General features: G+C 51.2%; 2 protein-coding genes across 14 annotated transcripts in view; one reads left to right on the forward strand and one right to left on the reverse strand.

The window, feature by feature from the left end:
- CACNA1C (calcium voltage-gated channel subunit alpha1 C) overlaps positions 1-2,451 on the reverse strand; it is a 463,540-nt gene extending 461,089 nt beyond the window's left edge. For all 12 annotated transcript variants that reach the window (XM_044940916.2, XM_025282935.3, XM_025282924.3 and 9 more), the window contains exon 1: positions 2,021-2,451. In XM_044940916.2, coding sequence (XP_044796851.1) covers positions 2,021-2,156 — 136 coding nt within the window. In that variant the 5' untranslated portion in view covers positions 2,157-2,451. The remainder of the gene's footprint in view (positions 1-2,020) is intronic.
- Positions 1-21,239, forward strand: part of DCP1B (decapping mRNA 1B) — a 42,186-nt gene extending 20,947 nt beyond the window's left edge. The window contains exons 4-9 of one of the 2 annotated variants that reach the window (XM_044940918.2): positions 5,301-5,367; positions 7,559-7,694; positions 14,119-14,247; positions 15,788-16,558; positions 18,446-18,622; positions 21,021-21,239. In XM_044940918.2, the coding sequence (XP_044796853.2) occupies positions 5,301-5,367; positions 7,559-7,694; positions 14,119-14,247; positions 15,788-16,558; positions 18,446-18,622; positions 21,021-21,101 (1,361 nt within the window). In that variant the 3' untranslated portion in view covers positions 21,102-21,239. Of the gene's footprint in view, positions 1-5,300; positions 5,368-7,558; positions 7,695-14,118; positions 14,248-15,787; positions 16,559-18,373; positions 18,623-21,020 lie in introns of both variants that reach the window. The other variant, XM_006043729.4, reaches the window with a different exon arrangement.
- Positions 21,240-21,590: the final 351 nt, after the last annotated feature.

The raw sequence follows: 21,590 nt of genomic DNA on the forward strand, positions 1-21,590 counted from the left end.
TCAGTCACTCACAAAATACAAGCTGCTTCTCATCCACTGGGAACCTCTAGTGTTTGGAGATCATGGGACCCCTGATTTGTGAGGTGCAGTAAAACCATGTCATATGAGAAGAACCAGACCAGGGGCCAAAGATAACAGTGCTATGTGGACTCTCGGGGCCAGCAAAGGTTCTGTCCGGGTTTGGTCAGTGAAGCTGAGGCAGAATATGAATGAAAGAATGTGACTTTATAGGCCTTAAAGAGCGTGTGGATGGAGTGCGTCTTCAGTGCATAGTCCGAATGGGGCGGAATGGCCAGTCAGCACAAAGCAGCCATGCAGCCCGTTGCCCAGCCGTGGATACAGAGCCTGCCTCACAACCCCTGCCCTCAGACACCCCGCTTCCTGCACCCCCTTCTCCTTCCCTCCACCCTCCCTTGGGTCCTCGTGAGTTCACACGAACCTTAGTTTAAACAAGATGACTCCCCATCTCTTATAACCACGTCTCCAAGTCATTCAAGCATAAACATTGTTTTTATACTTTATGTATTTTGTTTGTAAAGGCGGAAGAAGGGCATATTTTATGCAAACAGATTGAACCGGGAAACGGGACTGTGGCCACAAGAGACCACCCTCCACCCGTGTGTCAGGTGCTTGAACCACCCACCTGCGCCCACCTCCAGCTCTGACGGTTCACGACCCTCACTTTCTGATTGTTTAACTATCCTGTGGTCTTTCGGAAGGACAGTATGTGTATGTCTGCATGCGCAAGCACAGGCATGCTTAGGAACAAATGCCAGTAATCAGTCACCATCCTTGAGGTCAAGCTACAAAAACTATCAGGGGAAAATCAGGACAAGAAATCAAGCAATTCTGTATTCTAGCAAAGCCTTAACAACAAGTGTTTACACCAAGTATATGATTAGATGTTCTTGGTCCTTCCACTGGGATTATTATTCCACTCATTTGAGAAAGACTTACTGAAGGGAATGGGGTTTGAAGGAATTTTAAGATTTTTGGCTTATCCTTAAGTGCCCAGAAGAGGTTTGTGTAATTTACACTCCCTGGTTTCCATGGCTTTTCCCAGTGCAAAGAGAGGACTTAAATGCCTTCTTTCCTGCCTGCTGTCCTATCCTTTTGAGAGAAATTAGTGAGATCACTTTGAAAGGGAATGACAGCGGGGTGGGAGGGGCGGGAGCAGTACCACATCAGACGTCCTATCCTGCTTGCACAGACGTCACCGTCGCAGTTCCAGCTGACCTACTCAGTAACCATATGGAAATATGGCTTGTATTTTAAAGTTGCCCACGTTAGCATGAATATCGCTAAAAGATCACAAACCCCCTTCATGATTTGGAGTTGAAAGATTTTTGAGGCCAAATATGGAACAAATGATGAATGTCTTCAAAGAAGAGATTTATAGAAATAGTTAAAACATAAACCAGATGAGGTAACCCCCAGGGAGGTTGCAGAATAACCTCATGCACCATGCTAATGAGGATCGGAGGTCCCCTAATGCAGGTGCACTCAAGGACATCTGCTTTTCCCTCTGTGACCCTTTCAACCAGCCTCTTCAAATATCAATTTTGGATTTTTCTGCTGGAGAAATTTAAAAAGAAGAAAACAACATCAAATACCATCAGTTTGCTCTCTCTCATGTCTACTGTACCCTCAACATTCAGATGTGAGATCTAATACGTAAATTCTGCTTTGCTCATCTTTCTTGCAGAATTAGAAGGAAAGTAGAAGGCGTAAATAGATGGCATTTTAACAGACAGGTCCCAGCGGTGGTACCTTGCCTGCTGCCTCAAACATTGCTGTTTTCTACCAAGAATCCCCAAAGCATGACATAAACCAGGCTAAGGCAGTTTTTAAGCAGAATTTCACGGCTATACTGTTAAAGGCCTGCATTCATCCACATGAAGAAGACTGAACCCAAAATGTGTTCATGGCGTGGGGAGGCCCATCCTGGGCGTCATTAACTGATTTAGAGTGAATATCAACAGTATCTTCCTAGTCCTCCCCCCATCTTGGGGTCTCTTACCTCCAGGAGAGACATAGGAGCAGCTCAGCTGAGCCTCGTGCACCAGCGTACCCCTGGAGCCCGCCTGGGTGTTGGCGCGGCGGCGGGGCAGCGGCTGGTACCCGGGCGTGGAGTGGGGGAAGAAGGCTCGCAGCATGGTGGGTCTGGGGCCCCAGAGTGCTCAGAGCATCTCCTGCTGACCGCTCAGCACCCCGTGTCCCAGGCTCGAGCTAGGCTGCAGCGACCACTCCCAAGTCTGAGAATGCCAGGACCACACCTTCTCCCTCAGTTCTGTTCAGCTTGTCTTCTTTCCTCCCTGCGGCGCCCACTGCCCACCCCAGGCTGGCCTCGCCCTGCGGCCGCCCGGGAAGAAGGGAAGCGAGATGTGATGGATCTATCAGCCCGTCAGCTCGGCACTTCCCGGCCGGTGACAGGCTCTGGTTTGCGTGGGTCACCACCAGCCGCTGGGACACAGGACAGCGATAGGCCTGCCCAGCTGGGAACGCGGGCCCGAGAGGCGGGGGCTCCCGTGGAATGTGGCCCAGGCTGGGAAACTATTTTAAGGAGAAGAAAGTTAGGCCCAGTTCTGTGTGTTATCTCATACTCTCTCTCGGGAGCGAGGACTTGGTAAATCTGTTTTTCCTCCTCAACTGTTTTAAGTTGTACATTGAAATGGCACATTAACTGGGATGAAAAGAGTCGTTTCAATATGACCCCGTTCTAATCTTAAAGCCATGCTGCTTTAGAGATAAGCGGTCAGTCGGGTCCTCAGGAAACCTCCACGGTGCCCCTCCATCCCTTTAGGCCCAGCCCCCTCTCCCTTCCCCCCATCGACGTCTGAAAGATGTTCCCACGGATATCTTCCCGTCCGTCTGCATTTCGGGTTTCTCGCAGTAATAACATAGTCAGACCGCTTTCCCATTTATGTCAATAGTTTGCTTGGCGTCCGATCCTTACGAGAACCTGGTTCCTTTTGTCAAGTGTCTCAAGTGTGTGACATCCCCCCAAACGGCAACAGATATACTTCTACTTTCACATTCTCCTGACGAGACATTAACGGCTGCTCTTCCCCAGCTACTGGGCTTCCACTTCCTTGGTGACGTGTTTTTCTCCGCTGCTACCACTTTCCTCCTTTGGTAGTTCTGGAAAATTCCATCTCCATGGAGAGGAAGTTTTCACTGTAACCAGAGAACAGAGCAAGATCCTGGGTTTGTAACGAGGACTGAAGCCTCCAAAACCCACAACGCCTTCAGGTTTCTTAGTCGCTGTGATCTTAGTGTCGGTGGTCCAATCCACTCTCGTTCAGGGGAGCACAGGGCTGTGGGTCGGCCTGCAGGAACCTGTGGGGCAGCTAGCACCGGGGATCAGTGTCCATGGGCCGGGAAGAGCCCGGAGTCAAGTCCCGAGAGGCTCGCTTAATGGTCTTGGGGTGAAGGACTTTCTTTTGGCTGCTGAGGCTCTCAGCGCATAGCCTTCAAACCCTGACTCTTTTTTTTCCGGTGTCCATGTATCAGAGAGCAGTATGTGCATGTGTTTCAAAGAATACGCAGTGGTCCCATCAAGAGAAAGCTGGGGGTTTTTTTCCCACTTGCCCCGCCCCTGCACTCACAGATAAGATAGATTCCTGGTGCACGGACCACAAAAATTACCCCCATTTATAGGGGTCAGACTTATAGAGTCCTTTTAAAGACATCTGCTTAACAGCACTAAAACAACACTTCCTGTACCTTTTGATATCTGAAGCTTTACTGACAAGAAACAGAAAGACCCACAGGGCCACTGGTAGGTGAGTCGGGCTGGGACGGGGGCAGTGATTAAAATATCACAAATGTTTTAATGACCGAATAATACCCATATAATTAAATATTTTGGAAGTTTAAATCAAGAAAATTATTTTCTTTTAAAAGTATATTTTGTTGGGTCTCATTGCCCCGTCATAACTTAGCAGCTGTTTTTGATGAAGATTTTTTAAATGTGTGTGTAGTTGATGTGTTGTTGATGTGATTAACATTACCAGATCCTCAACTAGATCTTTATAAACTTATTTTTGACCTGTTTGTGTCATTGTTTAGTCGCTAACTAGTGTCCAACTCTTTTGAGACTCCATGGACTATAGCCTGCAGGCTCCTCTGTCCATGGGATTCTCCAGGCAAGAATACTGGAGTGGGTCGCCATTTCCTCCTCCAGGAGATCTTCCCCACCCAGGGACTGAATCCAAGTCTCCCACGTCTCTTGCACTGGCAAGTGGATTTTTTACTGCTGAGCCACCTGGGGGGCCTTTAGACCTGTTTAGCCTTTGCTATAAAAATGACGTAGATCTTACATACTAATATATACGACTTACTTGAAAATTAACTGAATCGATAGCAACTGTATTATGCCACATCGTTCATCACTAAATCACTAAGTCGTGGTTATATCTAGTCTTCGAACAGTTGTAAATATTTTGTGCGGACACTTTGGAGTTGCAGATTCATTACTGAATTTTATTTTCCCAGCACTGTATCCTCACTTAAGGCCTCCAAAACTGATCTTTCACTTAATAACATCTTCCCGGGAAAAAGGAGAAGGGAGAGAAGCTTCCAGGCCTAATATGTGTGTCAGGCGTGCAACAGTTATAGAAGATGGAGCATGTGTGTGAGTGAGAGCTCTGTGTGAGCGTGTGTATATGAGACTGTGTGTGTGTGTGGTGTGTGTGTGTGTAAATGTGTTTGTGTGAGTGAGAGCTCTGTGAGCGTGTGTATATGAGACTTTGTGTGTGTGTGGTGAGTGTGTGTATGGGAACGTGTTTGTGTGTGTGAGTGTTCTCTGTGAGTGTGTGTATATGAGACTTCGTGTGTGTGTGGTGTGTGTGTGTTTGTATGGGAACGTGTTTGTGTGCGTGAGAGTTCTCTGTGAGCGTGTGTATGTGAGAATGTGTGTGTGTGGTGTGTGTGAACGTGTTTGTGTGCGTGAGTGAGAGTTCTGTGTGAGCATGTGTATGTGAGAATGTGTGAATGTGTGTGAGTGTGTGAAGACATGTGAGGCAGCGACGCTGCAGAGCTGGAGGTTAGAGAGTTGGGGCTCGTCTTCAGTCTGCTCATCCGGCTAAGCATTCGGCATGTGCCTGTTGTGTCCAGGTCCAGGTTGTGTCTGCATACCCTCTCCTTGGGCTTAAAAAGCCCCAGCTCAAGGTTTTCAAGCTTCGACTCCAGCGACTAGTTCACTTAGGCTACGAGCACGTTCTCCCCTCACGGTGGAAAGGGGATTTGTTTCCCCTTCTTGAGGATGCTCATGCACTGGTCCTCTGTGTTTCTTGCAGTGTCCATCTATGGAATTTGGTTTTATGACAAGGAAGAGTGCCAAAGAATCGCAGAGCTAATGAAGAAGTAAGTGATGTGGGATGTGTTCTATGTTTCTGAGTGTGTGGGACTGCACTGCGGGGTAAACAGAGCCCGTCTCTGACAGCAGCTCCTTCACCATGCTTAGCAACACCTTCACCATTACTCACCAGATGAAAAATAAGCGTAAATGACAATGTCTCACACTTCCACTCAGTAAGATTTATTGTGTAGAATAGTCCCCCTCCCTTTTTTTCTGTGCATGTGATCTGTAATATCAGTTTTTCTGGGTGGCAGTTTTCCTTAATACCATCATCATTTGTAAATTAGCAGTTTTTTCCTCTGAAAAGCTATTGGTATATCTCAGTGAGGAGAATGTTCAGAGTCTTTCTGAAAGGCTGCCCCATCTCCTTTTGGGTCCCCATGCCCTCTTGCCCCAAGGACCCCCTTCTATCTGCCTGTGGGTCTTGAACCTCCTTCCCGTGTGAGTGAGGGCTTTGCTCAGTCTTTGTTTTCAATATCTTTGGAAGTATCTGAGCTAACACTAGTTTAGTGATCAGCAGATGGACTCTCTCTCTTTCGTGTTCCTAGTCTCTTTTCTATTAATCTCTCGAGGCCTTGTTGACTGGTGCCAGTAGGCATGAGACTGGGGGGTACTTACATGACTGTCTCCTGGTTCCACTCTTGCTCCCCTGATGACCTGAAAGGAAGCCCAGGTCAGCACACTGTCCCCCTGGGGATCTGTCAACCCTCTGAGGTTCTTGAGCCCCAGGGCCGCTCACGGGAAAGGAGTTATTTCCCCGCATTCCTGTGGCTGGTTCAGAGCTTGGAAGCGAGTGAGCTTCCTGCATGCTGTGACCCTGGGCTGGGACTGGGCTCAGCCATACATGGAATCCAGCTGCCTCCCACACAGGCTCAAACGAGCAGCTCCATCTGCTAGAGAAACAACCATTTGTCAGTTTTAAATCCTAGGTCAATGAAATGGCCACAGTAGCAGGGAAACATATACATTACCATCTGTGAAATAGATAGCCAGTGGGAATTTGCTCTCAGGCTCAGGGAGCTCAACCCAGAGCTCTGTGACAACCTAGGGGTGGAAGATGGGAGGGAGGCTCAAGAGGGAGGGGCCACATGCAAACCTGTGGCTGATTCTTGTTGATGTATGGCTAAAAAGTGGCCCTAAAATATGGGCTGTGGGGAGCACTTTTTTATAGATAAGACTGATTTCTGAAAAGCTGAGCTGGTGAGAGCTAATTTTAGGTAAGCAGCTCAGGCTGCAGATGGTGATTAAGTGTGTTCAAACTGGTATTTACCACCATAACAGCTAGTTCCTAGAACATTCCTGTGATTGTAAACTGTGGCGGATAATAATAGCAGGGCTTCATATAGATTAAAAGGCGCCATGTCCCCCAGCCAGGAGGCCATGTGAAGACACTCAGGTTCTATGGTGATTCTTCAGCAGCTGGGGCAGGACCTGCTTGGTGTCGAGCAATTAGCCAAGCACGATGCATGTGGACTCCTCACCCATCCTCAAAGCTGAGCCTCAGCGAACCCACAGCTTTCTTTCCCCGCAAACTTCATGGCAGCAGTGGGGAAGCATGAGCCATGGTCAGAGCCCTCCCACGGGAGGGAGACGCGCGCCCCTGCCAGCGGGGACGTGGCCTGGCCTCCCCTCTGCAAGGTGTTCAGGAGGACAGAGGCGCGTCCCAGGGCTGTGTTTTCACACCCCCTCTTCTGCAGTGGGACCTTCGCTGTGCTTCTAAACCATCCGGGACACGGGGGCTGGGCTCAGCTGTGCTTCGACTCCCAGGCACTTTGGAAGAAGGGGGAGACTGGATCTGCCATGTTGGGAACCTAGTCTCCAGGTTGAGAACCCTGAATTGGGTTTTTCAGCAGTTCAGGGGTCCCTCCTAATGCTCACAATGAGGAGTCACAGACTTTTTCTGAGAAGGACCCAATAGTGAATACTTTCGGGGCCACCTGGCCTCCGTCCCAGCCCCTCAACCCTGCCCGGGCTGGGTGACAGCTGCCATGGGACACCAGGCAGGGTGGAAGCCATGCCCCTCCAGATGCAGTCCTGTGGTCAGTGAACTTGGGACCTTGACTCCCATGTTTCTCCCATCAGTTCCAGTGATCTTTTTTCTAACACGATTGTAACAAGATAAAAACAACTGGGTGAGGACTCGCTGGCTGTGTTGAGCTGTCTTTTCTGGTATGGATCTCGTCTTTGTTTTTCTAGCCTCACTCAGTATGAACAGCTGAAAGCCCACCACGGAACGGGAGCCAGGGCCTCGCCCGTGAGCCTCGGCTCAGGAGAGGGCAAGGAGGCCGACATCTTGCGGATGCTGACCAAGGCCAAAGACGAGTACACGAAGGTGAGTCCCGTCCCCACTGTGACGCACTCAGATTCCAGGTGGGGACCTGCCCGTTAAGGCAGACTTGGTCCCCTTCCTTCCGCCAAACAGAAGCCTATGAGTAATACCATCTTTGTTGACTTTTAGTAGACTGAAGACTGTTTGCTTTTAAGTGGATTAAAACGCAGCCCCAGGGGCTTCCCTGGTGGCTCCATGGTAAAGAATCCACCTGCCAATGCAAGAGATGCAGGTTCGATCCCTGGGTCGAGAAGATCCCCTGGAAGAGGAAATGGAGCCCTCTCTAGTGTTCTTGTCTGGAGAATCCCACGGTGGGCTATGGTCTATAGGATCACAAAGAGTTGAACGTGACTTAGCAACTGAGAAACAACAATAAAACACATCATGTGTGTAGTGTCCATCACCCAGCTGAGAGATCAGTAACAGAAGATGCTCGTCCTCCTGCCATCACCAGCCAGGTAGTGTCCAGAAGCACCTGCACAGCCACACTGTCCTTGCTCCATACCCTTCTCGCCTCTCACTGCCCAGCGTGTGACACCTGGGCCCCTCCGGGGCACCCACCATGTGACCAGGGCGACCCAGCCTCGCCGCCCCTGGGGGAGCCCCCTCCTCCTCTACTCATCCATCAGCAGGGGACATCTTTGAAGGCTCAGTTCATGTGTTCTCGGTCCCTCGTGTGGCTTCTGACCCACCCACCGGGGGTACCTGCCCTGAGAGCCCCCAGGTGGGGCAAGTCTGCTCGCGTCTGAGTCACCCACTCTTCCAATACACAGAGCGTGGGCCTCAGAAGCAGCCTGGGCCTGGGTATGGGAAGGTGGGCATGGAAACACTGCCCTTCCTCGGGAGTCTTGCTATGAGAGCATGGATCTCCAGTGACCACAAGTCTTCAGGAGGACAGAGTGCTGGATGTCGGGCACATACCAGGAGAACAGCACGGCTCTGACTGAGTCTTACACCAACTGACCGCTGAGGCCTCTGCAACTCCAAACCTCTTAAATGTGTGATAATCCCAGAAAGTGAGAGAGGAAATACTTGGAGCTGGAGGAAGATGATATTGATAAAGCGAAGCCTGGCAACAATACAAATGCCTTTTTACATGAAGTTAATAGAGTACTTTGAAGAACTTGTTTTGGACAATATTTTATGTTTTCTCCCTGAAGAAGCAAATGCCTATCAATCTGCTGTGAAGTAGCAGCACCGTGACCTTGAGCTTCTTCCTCCATTAGACTTAGTTGGAGGGCAGGTGAGCTTGGGGCAGTGGCCGGGCCGGGGGGGTCAAGGGCTGTGGGGCTACATGCCGAGTCTTTAGAAGTGGCCTGTTTTGAAGAACATGTGTGCACACGTATTACTGAACCACTTTTATGAACACCTAAAGCTAATACGATTTTGCAGGTCAACTATACTGCAATAAGAAAAATAAAATAATCGGTGGGCTATTCTGTATTTAAGACTGTTTTGTGGTTTAAGGCAAGAAGGAAGATTTGTCCTCTGGATATACCTCTGACTTAGCTATGAAATTAAAGAAGTATTGTCTTTTGATGTTCAGTGAGAAGATTTAGTGGAGAAAGGGAGATCAGTGGAGAAGTAACTCCAGAAAGAATGAAGAGAGCCAAAGCAAAAACAGCATCCAATTGTGGATGTGACTGGTGATGGAACCAAGGTCCGATGCTGTAAAGAGCAATATTGCACAGGAACCTGGAATGTTAGGTCCATAAATCAAGGCAAATTGAAAGTGGTCAAACAGGAGATGGCAAGAGTGAACGTCGACATTTTAGGAATCAGCAAACTAAAATGGACCGGAATGGGTGAATTTAACTCAGATGACCATTATATCTACTACTGTGGGCAGGAATCCCTTAGAAGAAATGGAGTGGCCATCATGGTCAACAAAAGAGTCCAAAATGCAGTACTTGAATGCAATCTCAAAAACAATAGAATGATCTCTGTTCGTTTCCAAGGCAAGCCATTCAAGGTCACAGCAACCCAAGTCTATGCCCCGACCAGTAATACTGAAGAAGCTGAAGTTGAACAATTCTATGAAGACCTACAAGACCTTCTAGAACTAACACCCCAAAAAGATGTCCTTTTCATTATAGGGGACTGGAATGCAAAAGCAGAAAGTCAAGAGATACCTGGAGTAACAGGCAAATCTGGCCTTGGAGCACAAAACGAAGCAGATCAAAGGCTAACAGAGTTTTGCCAAGAGAACGCATTAGTCAAAGCAAACACCATCTTTCAACAACACAAAAGAAGACTCTACACATGGACATCACTAGATCGTCAATACTGAAATCAAATTGATTATATTCTTTGCAGCCAAAGATGGAGAGGCTCTATACAGTCAGCAAAAACAAGACCGGGAGCTGAATGTGGCTCAGATCATGAACTCCTTATTGCCAAATTCAGATATAAATTGAAGAAAGTAGGGAAGTCCACTAGACCATTCAGGTATGACCTAAATCAAATCCCTTACAATTATACAGTGGAAGAGACAAATAGATTCAAGAGATTAGATCTGATAGACAGTGTGCCTAAAGAACTATGGACGGAGGTTCGTGACATTGTACGAGAGGCAGTGATCAAGACCCAAGAAAAAGAAATACAAAAAGGCAAAATGGTTGTCTGAGGAGGTCTTACAAATAGCTGAGAAAAGAAGAGACGCTAAAGGCAAAGGAGAAAAGGAAAGATGTACCCATTTGAATGCAGAGTTCCAAAGAATAGCAAGGAGAGATAAGAAAGCCTTCTTCAGTGATCAGTGCAAAGAAATAGAGGAAAATAGTAGAATGGGAAAGACTACAGATGTCTTCAATAAAATTAGAGGTACCAAGGGAACATTTCATGCAAAGATAGACACAATAAAGGACAGAAATGGTATAGACCTAAGAGAAGCAAAAGATATTAAGAAGAGGTGGCAAAAATATACAGAAGAACTATACAAAAAAGATCTTCATGACCCAGATAATCACAATGGTGTGATCACTCACCTAGAGCCAGACATCCTGGAGTGCAAAGTGAAGTGGGCCTTAGGAAGCATCACTACGAACCAAGCTAGTGGAGGTGATGGAAGTCCAGTTGAGCTATTTCAAATCCTAAAAGATGATACTGTGAAAGTGCTACACTCAATATGCCAGCAAATTTGGAAAACTCAGCAGTGGTCACAGGACTGGGAAAGGTCAGTTTTCATTCCAATCCCAAAGAAACGGATTGCCAAAAAATGTTCAAACCACCGCACAACTGCACTCATCTCACGCACTAGTAAAGTAATGCTCAAAATTCTCCAAGCCAGGCTTCAGAATACGTGAACCGTGAATGTCCAGATGTTCAAGCTGGATTTAGAAAAGACAGAGGAACCAGAAATCAAGTTGCCAGCATCCGCTGGATCATCAAAAAAGCAAGAAAGTTCCAGGAAAACATCTGCTTTATTGACTATGCCAAAGCCTTTGACTGCGGGGATCACAGCAAACTGTGGAAAATTCTTAAAGGGATGGGAACACCAGACCACCTGACCTGCCTCCTGAGAGATCTATATGCAGGTCAAGAAGCAACAGTTAGAACTGGACATAGAATAACAGACTGGTTCCAAATTGGGAAAGGAGTATGTCAAGGCTGTATATTGTCACCCTGCTTATTTAACTTATATGCAGAGTACATCATGTGAAATGCTGGGCTGGATGAAGCACAAGCTGGAATCAAAGATTGCTGGGAGAAATATCAATAACCTCAGATATGTAGATGACACAACCCTTATGGCAGAAAGTGAAGAAGAACTAAAGAGACTCTTGATGAAAGTGAAAGAGGAGAGTGAAAAAGTTGGCTTAAAACTCAACATTCAGAAAACTAAGATCACGGCATCCAGTCCCATCACTTCATGGCAAATAGATGGGGAAACAATGCAAATAGTGAGAGACTTTATTTTTCTGGGCTCCAAAAGTCACTGCAGATAGTGGCTGCAGCCATGAAATTAAAAGATGCTTGCTCCTTGGAAGAAAAGCTATGACCAACCTAGACAGCATATTAAAAAGCAGAGATATTACTTTGCCAACAAAGGTCCGTCTAGTCAAAGCTATGGTTTTTCCAGTAGTCATGTATGAATGTGAGAGTTGGACCATAAAGAAAGCTGAGTGCCAAAGAATGGATGCTTTTGAACTGTGATGTTGGAGAAGACTCTTGAGATTCTCTTGGACTGCAAGGAGATCCAACCAGTCCATCCTAAAGGAAATCAGTCCTGAATATTCATTGTAAGGACTGATGCTGAAGCTGAAACTCCAGTACTCTGGCCACCTGATGCGCAGAACTGACTCATTGGAAAAGACCCTGATGCTTGGAAAGATGAAAGTCAGGAGGAGAAGGGGATGACAGAAGATGAAATGGTTGGATGGCATCACCAACTTTGTGGACATGAATTTGAGTAAGCTCCCGGAGTTGGTGATGGACAGGGAAGCCTGGCGTGCTACAGACCGTGGGGTTGGAAAGAGTCAGATACTACTGAGCAACTGAACTGAACTGAGAAAATTTAAAAGTAGAAGAAAGAAAATGAAATTACCCATAACCCTACCACCCAACAATGTCTGCCTTTAGCACTTCAAGTATATTTTCCCCCAGGCTTCCCTGCCTCATGGATACTTGTGTCTGTGTGATAAACAGGCTCATGTGATGTAGCTATTAAAGCCTCGGTTTCTCTGCAAAGAATCCGTTATACACTTTTGCCAATTCTGTGTGTTTTTCCAAGTAGGAAAGGGCATAGAAGCTTTGGGTAGGGAGAGTCATAGAAGCTTCAACCTCTGGATAATGAGCTGCAAGCCGTGGAAGTCAGTCTTGTTCTGAGCACTTTTTACATGAAAGTGAAGCTTCATTGGTAGATGGCCTGTGGTGGTGACTCAGGAAGCAGCTGCTGGCCGCTTCCCCTGGGGGGTGCTGTCCACGGCCCACCTCAGCATGTGCAGAGTAAAGCAGTTGGCAACCCAGGGACCCTGAGTGCAGACAGGAGCACTCGCAGAAGTGAGCCGAGCTCCACCGTCTTCGGCACAGCCAGCAGGCTGTCAAGCCTTTTCACGACAGCATTCTATCAGTGACTCTATCGGGGACCACACTCTGGTCTCATGTTGCTGATCCACATCTCGGAAGCCAGGCCAGTGGTCCTGTGGCCATAACTCACCTGAGAATTAGAAATAACTTTTTATGACTCAGAAAGTGTGCCATTTAATAATACTAGTGCCAAATATGCAAATGGCGGACGGAATTCTTGGCTGAAAAAAGTCCTTTGCGCAGTGACTTTCCAAACCTAAGCAAGCACAGTGGTGATCAGCCCCAGCCCCGACATCCTCGGATAGAAAGTGCAGCCAACAGCCGTGAAGCTTATGGAAACGCTCAGGATCCGGGGTGGGGGGCTGTTGGGGGTTGGGGGGGAGGTTGTATTCATGGGCACTCCACACTGGGGACAAAGAAGTGTGTCCTGGCCCAAGGGCACAAGTGTGCCATTGAAATGAATGACGCCACAAAGCCCACCTTGCAGAAGACCGCGCTTTACAGTTTTATTTGCTGTTTTAGCAAGGGAGACGCAGACAACGCTGCCGTACCCTCCCGGCTATGAATCCCAGTGTGTGAGCAATTGCACGGTTGATTAGATTAATGGGCGGTGATGACTCGGGATCTGAAATGACGAGGCTTGTCTCTCATCTCTTTCTCTGTGAAATTCTAATTTGTAGTGAGCGGTTCAGAACACTCAGATTCGAATTATTCTGTTTATGCAAAAATCACTCATTAAATAAGGATGATGTTAGTAATTTTTAAAATCAGTGGTTTGAGTCAGCTTTACCCGTTGGTTTATAGACCAAAGAGGGTCAGTCGCTCTGAGGATGCAGCTCTCCAGTCTTAAGTCAGCTGCCAGCTGGGCTCGGAGCCCTCCCCTGACCCAGACGAGGCACCCGGGGAGCCTTTGTACTGCTGATTACCGTGGGAGAGCCAGAGACTTTGTTAAAGCTGCTGCTTCTCAGGCAGACCCGCAGACTGTCACACCTCCAGGCGTCTCGGGGCCTCTGGATCCTGCAGGCCGATGGAGCACTGCTGAATTGTGCCACTGAGACACACTCAATGAATTTGGTTTAGACTCAAACACAGCTTGGGCTTCCCAGGTAGCACTAGTGGTAGAGGACCCACCTACCAATGCAGGAGATGTAAGAGACCTCGGGTTCGATCCCTGGGTCAGGAAGATCCCCTGGAATAGTAAATGGCTACCCACTCCAGTATTCTTGCCTGGAAAATTCCATGAACAGAGGAGCCCGGCAGGCTACCATCCGTGGTGTCGCCAAGAGCCAGATACAGCTTAGCAACTGAGCACACAGATACGATAAAGAGCATGAAGGTGCGTTCTTCTTAAGAGATTAAAGTTTCTTTTACACCAAAAATAAGGTTCTTTTTTCCATTTCAGTGTAAAACCTGCTCCGAGCCCAAACAGATCAGCAGCTCATCCGCTATTCACGACAACCCCAACCTCATCAAGCCGATTCCAGTGAAACCCAGTGGGAGCCAGCAGCAGCGGGGCCCTCGGCCCAGCCAGGTGCACGGTCCTTGCTCTCCACCCGGTCCCGGTGATTCCTGAGGGACTTTGGCCCTGAGGCTGGTCAGGGGGGAGGGGGTGGAGGGCTGTGCTGTGGAGGTGCCCTAGAGTTGATCCAGGAAAGAGAGATTTCAAAGTGGAGGTTTTGTCATTATGTATAATTTGCTCTTCCTACAAAGGATTACCGTTTTGACATGTGGCATTTCCCTTACTCTGTGAACTTGACTCCTTAGAGGTTAATGTGTTCCAAAAAGACAGCAGCCTAATACCACATTGGAGCCGACGAGACTATTACCCGTTGGGCCATATCCTTCTGAGGTCGGCCACTGACAATAGACGCAGCCCTCCCCTTGGTGCCCAGTCTGGGGCCATGTGCCCTGTGTGGGTGGGACTCCTGGTCTAAGGACTGGTGTCAAGTCCCCCTTTAGACCCCATGACCCATCACTGTATTTGCCTCTAAGATACAAACATGAAACATGACATCAGTTTTTGTATGAGTATATATATTTTTCAGAATACCCCAGCATCAGCAAAAGGGCTAATCTGTAAGTTCCATCACTGAGTGTGGGTATAACCAGTACCTATGGTTATTCCTCATCAAAAAAAATTTTTATAAGGGAATTGTTGGTTTAAATCAACTTTAAAGATGAACATGGAGCCGAAAGACATAAAGACTGGCTCATGCAAGTCTTGCATTGAATTTTTTTAAAAAAAAGTCTTTTCTAATTATCTTTTAGTTTTTATTATAAGTTTGCTTTTCGTGGAAATTGTTTATGAGAGAAACTGGAATATGTGTCTTTAGGGTACACGCGTGTTCTCCTAGCCCAACCGCAGGGAGCAGCAGCCGCAAGAGGCACCAGGGCACAGGCAGGGAGGAAGAAGGCCTGTCGCCAGCCACGGGGGCATTTACGCCTCTGACGGGCTGTTAGAGCTACTGCTGTGTATTCCGATCAAGTTAGAGAGAGTGATGACTTACAACTCTCCAGCCCTTAATTTCTATCATTCTGTGGAAAACTATCAGGAATTCTGAAACCCTTGTGTTTCTGTGTTTGCTCAGTGTCTCGAGGTACTTTGCAGGGGGAGGTATACTTCCTGTTGAGGAGACGGTCCTCCATCTGTCAGTGTCTGTGATTTTGCACACGGTCGTCCCCAGGCCCAGCAAGCATCTCCTGGCTGCTCATCAGTCAGCGGATAGTGAGGGACTTCCACGGTAGTCCAACCTTTAGGGCTCCGGGCTTCCGATTGCAAGGGGCCCAAGTTCCATCCCTGGTTAGGGAACTGGATCCCACATGTGGCTCGGCCCCCCCAAAAAAAAATTCAACAAATACTGAAATATGACAGCTGTCTTGGGATGGGAGGGAGAAGCCTGTGACAAAATTTGATGTTAGAAAGGCAGTCCCAGATGTGTACAGTTTATGATCATTAGGCTTTTCTATCTTCTAATCGACCCCTTGTAAATAAAAGCCATTGGGTGGGTAAGTTAGGTTTCATTCCCTCCATCGCACATGGACATGCTCTCAGACGTGTGTGTTTGTTCCAGACCTCAGACCCAGAACCCCAGCACCTGTCTTTGATGGCGCTCTTCGGGAAGCAGGACAAAGCCCCGTGTCAGGAGGCCACAGGGCCTCCCCAGACCCTCTCCCTGCAGAAGCAGCAGCCAGAGAAGCTCCCAATGCGGCAGGGGGTCGTCCGATCTCTATCCTATGAGGAGCCCCGGAGACCCTCGCCCCCTGTCGACAAGCAGCTCTGCCCTGCCATTCAAAAGCTCATGGTCAGGAGCGTGGACCTACAGCCGCTGGCAGAGCTGCCTGAGAGCCGGCCCTGCACAGATGCCCTCAGGGCGGCCTGCGCTGGGCCCGCCCAGACAGGGTCTCCCCGCAGCCGCGCACTCGCAGCTCCTGGGACTCAGAAACTCTTCCAGGTGCAGAGCATACCCGGGGCTGAGAACAGGTGTGAGCCCGGGACGCCAGCACCTGCCAGCTCGGCCACCACCCCCGTGTCCCTGGCCCAGCCCACCCGTCTCAGCAGTGCCCTCCCGCCCCAGATTCCAGGGCCCCGGGCCCTCCCCAGACCAGCACCCCCCGGCCCCGGCCCCGGCCATCAGCCAGTGACTGGGCCGGGCGAGGTCTCCCCACGGGAGCTGCTGCGGAGGCTCCAGGCGGTACAGCAGGAACAGCAGCTGCCAGCGCCCGGCCGCCCAGCTCTGGCGGCCAAGTTCCCCACCGCCACCCCGAACACCCGAGCGCGGAACCCCCTGGAGCCCTGGAGGGACTCGCCCCCCAGCACTGAGCAACCAGCTCACCTCCTCCAGGTAAGTGTCCTCCTGCCAGGGAGCATTGGACGGGGTCCATGCAGAACACTGCGTCCACCTCCACCTCCTGCCAGGAAGGGGTCTGCTCTCTGCGCAGCGGTCTGGGAGCCCTCCTTTCAAACATGCTTCATTCCTAGAGAGAAGACTTCTTGTTTCCACATGTGACATGGATACGAGAAAACCCCAGGTCGTTGTGGTTGGAAACTTAGGGTCTGAAATTGTTCCAGGATGTCAGACCTCTGGTCCCGCTGGTTATGTCGCCCACAGTAAACTGTTGTATATTCACGATGCAGTGCGTGCTCTCAGGCACTGGCTGCGGGCCAGGCCCCTCTGCACACGCTTGGTGGAGGTGAGCCGGGCGCCCTGTCCCTGTGGGTGCCGCAGCCCGTGGGCTCTTGAGGTCAGTGGAAAAGCGGGTCACCAACCCTGGAAGGCACAGCCTCCCGCCCATCTCTGCAGGGATAGCTTACTGAGGGTCAGGAGAGGGCAGAAGCTGCCCCCGCCCCAACGACATGCACACCGACTGCGAGAAAGGAAACGTCATTCTTAGAAGTGCTCCGTCCTCCGGGGACGCTGGTTCTCTGTGGTCACTAGTAACTCGGGACGGTGACAAAACTGAAAGCTTGTCCGTTTCTTCACTGCCCACGCGCAGGCAGCATCTGGAGATCTGAGGGACTTTTTTCCATTTGGGTTGGTACAGATTCATTGACAGTGCCTCAGGGTTCAAGTTTGGGAAGTTCTTCCTATGTATTATGTGTCCTCGTTGGTCCTTCTGTCCTGTTTGGGCAAGCGGCTTACAGCGGGGCCCCAGAATCGTTCACTTTTAGGAACCAGGGCCACAGGCGTGGAGCACAGTCTTTATGTTTGTCAGATTGTGGGTCAAAGTGCTCATGCAGGCCGTTGATGGAAATCTCACCTCTGAGCACCTGCCGTCCTGAGACAGTGGCTGCTCCCCACCTGCATCCTCGCCCCAGCGCGACCTGCCCCCCTTCTCTGCTTGTCCCCGAGGATTCAGACCGGGCACTAGGAAGTTGGAGTTAATGGTTGGCGGTCACCCTCACGGGCACGTCCCCCTTCCCTGCTCACAGGCCACAGAGCCGGTGCTCTACGAGCTGTCCATGGAGGCACCTCTGCTTCAAACGACGACTGGGGACAGTTACACAAACCACCCGCCCCCTTTGCCTGCTTTCTGCCCAGGACGGTGCCTAGAGGGTGACTGAGGTCACAGCAGCTCCCGAGGGGCCAGGAGACACTATTGAAAACTTGGTTTTAGATCTGGTAGGCAAGAAAGGCAGACTGACCTGCCCAGACAGACAGGTCACTTGCAGGGCCTGCAGGAATAGTCCCCAGGGCGCTGTCCCCCCGGGCTCGAGTGCAGAGAATCAGGAGGTGGGAGGTGAGGATGTGACTCTGTGACCCTGCCTGTCCTGCCCACGCCAGGCGAGGAACGGGGCGTCTCCCTCGCAGCGGGAAGATGGGCCCCAGCAGGCAGGGGCATGGACGGCGAGCCCCAAGGGAAAGGCCAGGTCCTAGATGCGGTCAAGTGGTAACCGGAAGTGGGGAAGTGAGGTGCTACTCAGAGGACGAGCCTTCCTGCTGAGGGGCCAGTGGGTATGAGAGCAGACGCCAGGCCGATGGCACCGGGGTGGGGTGGGGGCCGTGCAGGCGCAGGCGCAGCCGGCCTCCTGTGGGCTGCCCTGACGCTGGAACTGTGGGCGGTTAGCCTTGGAGCCTGCCATGTCCCCCTCACTGTCCTCGCCCTCCACATGCGCCAGCCACCCGCACCTGCCCACCTGCCTCCATCTCCCCGGCCAGGTCCTCTCGCCCCAGCGCATCCTGGCCTCCGCAACCCCGCCTCCACTCATGTCGCCCCTGGTGTTCGCGCAGCCCAGCTGGGCCCCGCCGCAAGAGAGGAGCCGTGCGCCCTTGCCCCCAGGAAACCAGGACCCCGCTGCCACCCCCGCTGGCCTCCTCCTGCCCCTGCGGACGCCTGAGCCCCCGGGGACCCCCGGCAGCGCCCTGAGCAAGCTGCAGCTCCAGGAGGCCCTGCTGCACCTCATCCAGGTAGGCGGGCACTGCCTCCTCCTCGGCCTCACCCGAGACCGTTAGGGCACCCTGCCCACTTCCTGCCCCTTAGACCCTTGGGGTGCCCTGCCCACTTCCTGCTCCCCAAGAACCAGAGGGTGATGCAGCAGCTCAGCGCTTCCAGGCGGATGAGTCCGCTCCTCAGGGTGCTGTCCTTGGAGGAGGGACTCAGTCCAGGGCAGGAAAGGAAGAGGCAGGCACCAATCCCGCAGCCACTGGGAGGGTCCTTGGCCTGGGGGCGTTGGGAGCCAGCAGGAGTTGGAGAGAGGCTGTCCTGAGCCCCGGGGAGGGGGCAGCGGGGACCGGAGGAGCGGCTGTGGCAACCCAGGTGTGTTTTACAGAGATCTTAAAGCCTGCGGTGAGGATGGGGTGGGATGACCTCCTGTGCTCGCTCGTCCCTGTGAAATAACGAGAACAAGGACATTAGCACAGAGCTGTGCCGGGCTGGGTTTCCAAGACCAGGAGACCGAGGCCAAGGGACAGGCCTGAGGGCACCCACCAGCGAAGAGCAGAGCGGGGGCTGCAGCCTCACTGTCCAGCGCCTCTGCCCACCCCACGGGCCCGCCACGAGGCAGCTGGGCGGCCCAGACAGAGCACAGCCCAAGACTCGGGGCAGGCCCTGAAAAGAGCAGGTGTTTGTCAGCAGACCCAGACAGCTCAGCTCTCGTGTTCAGGGGTCTTTTGGGTAAATGGTCTCTTTGGGTAAAAGCATTTTCGTGTTATTTTGCTTGAGTGTCAGGTGACCTTGAGAGAGTGGCCAGCACTTTTGTGCTCTGTGCTGCTGCTGCTGCTGCTAAGTTGCTTCAGTCATGTCCGACTCTGTGCGACCCCATAAACGGCAGCCCACCAGGCTTCCCCGTCCCTGGGATTCTCCAGGCAAGAACACTGGAGTGGGTTGCCATTGCCTTCTCCGATGCATGAAAGTGAAAAGTGAAAGTGAAGTCGCTCAGTCATGTCCAACTCTAGCGACCCCATGGACTGCAGCCCACCAGGCTCCTCCGTCCCTGGGATTCTCCAGGCAAGAATATTGGAGTGGGGTGCCATTGCCTTCTCCGTCTGTGCTCTATAGTCCGGCTCAAAAGCTGGAAGTCTCCTCTAGTCAGGCTGTTTAGTTTGAAGGTAACACATTTTAGAGAGGAGGGGAAGGGGTCAGGAAGCAAGTGTGCATGAAGGCGGAGCAGACAGGAGTTGCCCACACCTCCCTGATTCCCAGGAAGGGGAGCCCCCTCCTTTTCCAGAGGCTGGTCGTTGTAAGTTCATGAAGACTTGGGGATGACATCTATACACTTCTGTGAGCAATAGACAAAAACCCCTTAAATGTGAATTGACAGGCACTTACTCCATCTAATAACCCTGTCCACAGTTCTCTGTGCAGGGGCAGAGACACTGCGGGGCTGCAGCGGCCCCTCCCCTGGGCCTCGCTAGTTAGATTTCACACATCCGTCACCTGCACTGGCCGCTCCCCCGTGAGCCCCTGGGAGTGAGCAGGCATGTGAGCCATGGGTGGATCACCAGAGTGCCATGGAGCTGGGCAGAAGGGAGTCTCCAGCTTTAGAAACAGAAAACCTCCATGGGTCCCTCGGCCCCTGGAGCAGCAGCAGAGCCCCCGGTCTCATTGCTGCCCACCAGCCAGGACCAGAGCCCTCCTCAGCTAACGGGGCCAGGGCAGGGCTCTGGCTCTGGCTTCACCAAGCACGTTGCCATGAAGTCTTAACTTTGGCCCACAGCAAAGGCCAGCCTCCGCGGTGGCTCAGTAGTAAAGAACCCGCCTGCCAATGCAGGAGACCCAGGTTTGATCCCTGGGTCAGGAAGATCCCAAGGAGAAGAAAGTGGCAAACCCACTCCAGTATTCTTGCCTGGAAAATCCCATGGACAGAGGAGCCTGGTGGGCTACAGCCCATGAGGTCGTAAAGAGTCTAAACAGCAATAACCACCGCTTGTGGGTGACTTGGGGGACCTTTCAGAGCCACCAGTGATCTCGCAGCCAGGCGGGCAGGATCGAGTGGGTCCTGTCCTCCCCGAGCAGCCTCCAGAGGCCTGGTGTCTCTGCAGGCAGCAGACTGACCAGGCCTCTCTGGAGCCGGCCTCACTCCATGCATCCCCAAGGCTGGTGCCCCGAGCTGCAGGCCACGAGCACCTGCTGCTTCTCCAGCTGACCGCTGAGGACCCATACCTGACTCATACCCGCCCCCCCACCTCCACGGCCTGGCCTGCAGCCCCCCTGTTCACACAGGTGCTTAGAGACCAGGCACTGTGAGCACACAGGTGGGGAGGAACAGCTTAGGATCCGGGTGCTGGCCCAGCCCCAAGACAGACTAAGCCTCTGCTTCCTGCAGCCGAGTCTCACCCCCTCAGGGCTTCTGATTCTGTTTTCCAGAACGACGACAACTTCTTAAATATCATCTACGAGGCTTATCTCTTCAGCTTGACACAAGCGGCCGTGAAGAAGACTCTGTGAAAGCAAGACATTTCAAAACCCATGTCCGAAGCCCTCCAGTCCAAGGCTCTTTCTTGTCAAATGTTTCCCTAAATGTTTCTGCCTTTTTAAAAAGAAAAAGAATGTATAATATGAAATAAAATGTTTCAGACTTTTTCAGTCATGCATCTTTTTTCACTCCACCCTTCAGGGCACCGGGTGCCAAGGATTGCGCGCGTGGGAAAAGCCCTTTGCTCACATCACATCACAGCAAATGCCGCGCTTCAGCGGTGTTTGCTTCTTACCCATCCTCAGCCATTTCTGAAGAGTATTCTCCCCGTGGAAGGGGCCCTTCCCTTCCGGGAACGTGGTTGCTTTTTCATCAGCTGCTGCAGTTATTTCGGGACCTCAGAGAACATGCCAACCGCCAGGTGGCAGTGTAGGCCCACAACCACCGACGCGCCCCACCGGCCTCGCCAGTAACAAGGGGAGCGATTTTCCAGACAAAAGTCAACCTGTTTGTCAACATCC

Source organism: Bubalus bubalis, chromosome 4 (assembly GCF_019923935.1).
Source record: "Bubalus bubalis isolate 160015118507 breed Murrah chromosome 4, NDDB_SH_1, whole genome shotgun sequence".
Classification (NCBI taxonomy): domain Eukaryota; kingdom Metazoa; phylum Chordata; class Mammalia; order Artiodactyla; family Bovidae; genus Bubalus; species Bubalus bubalis.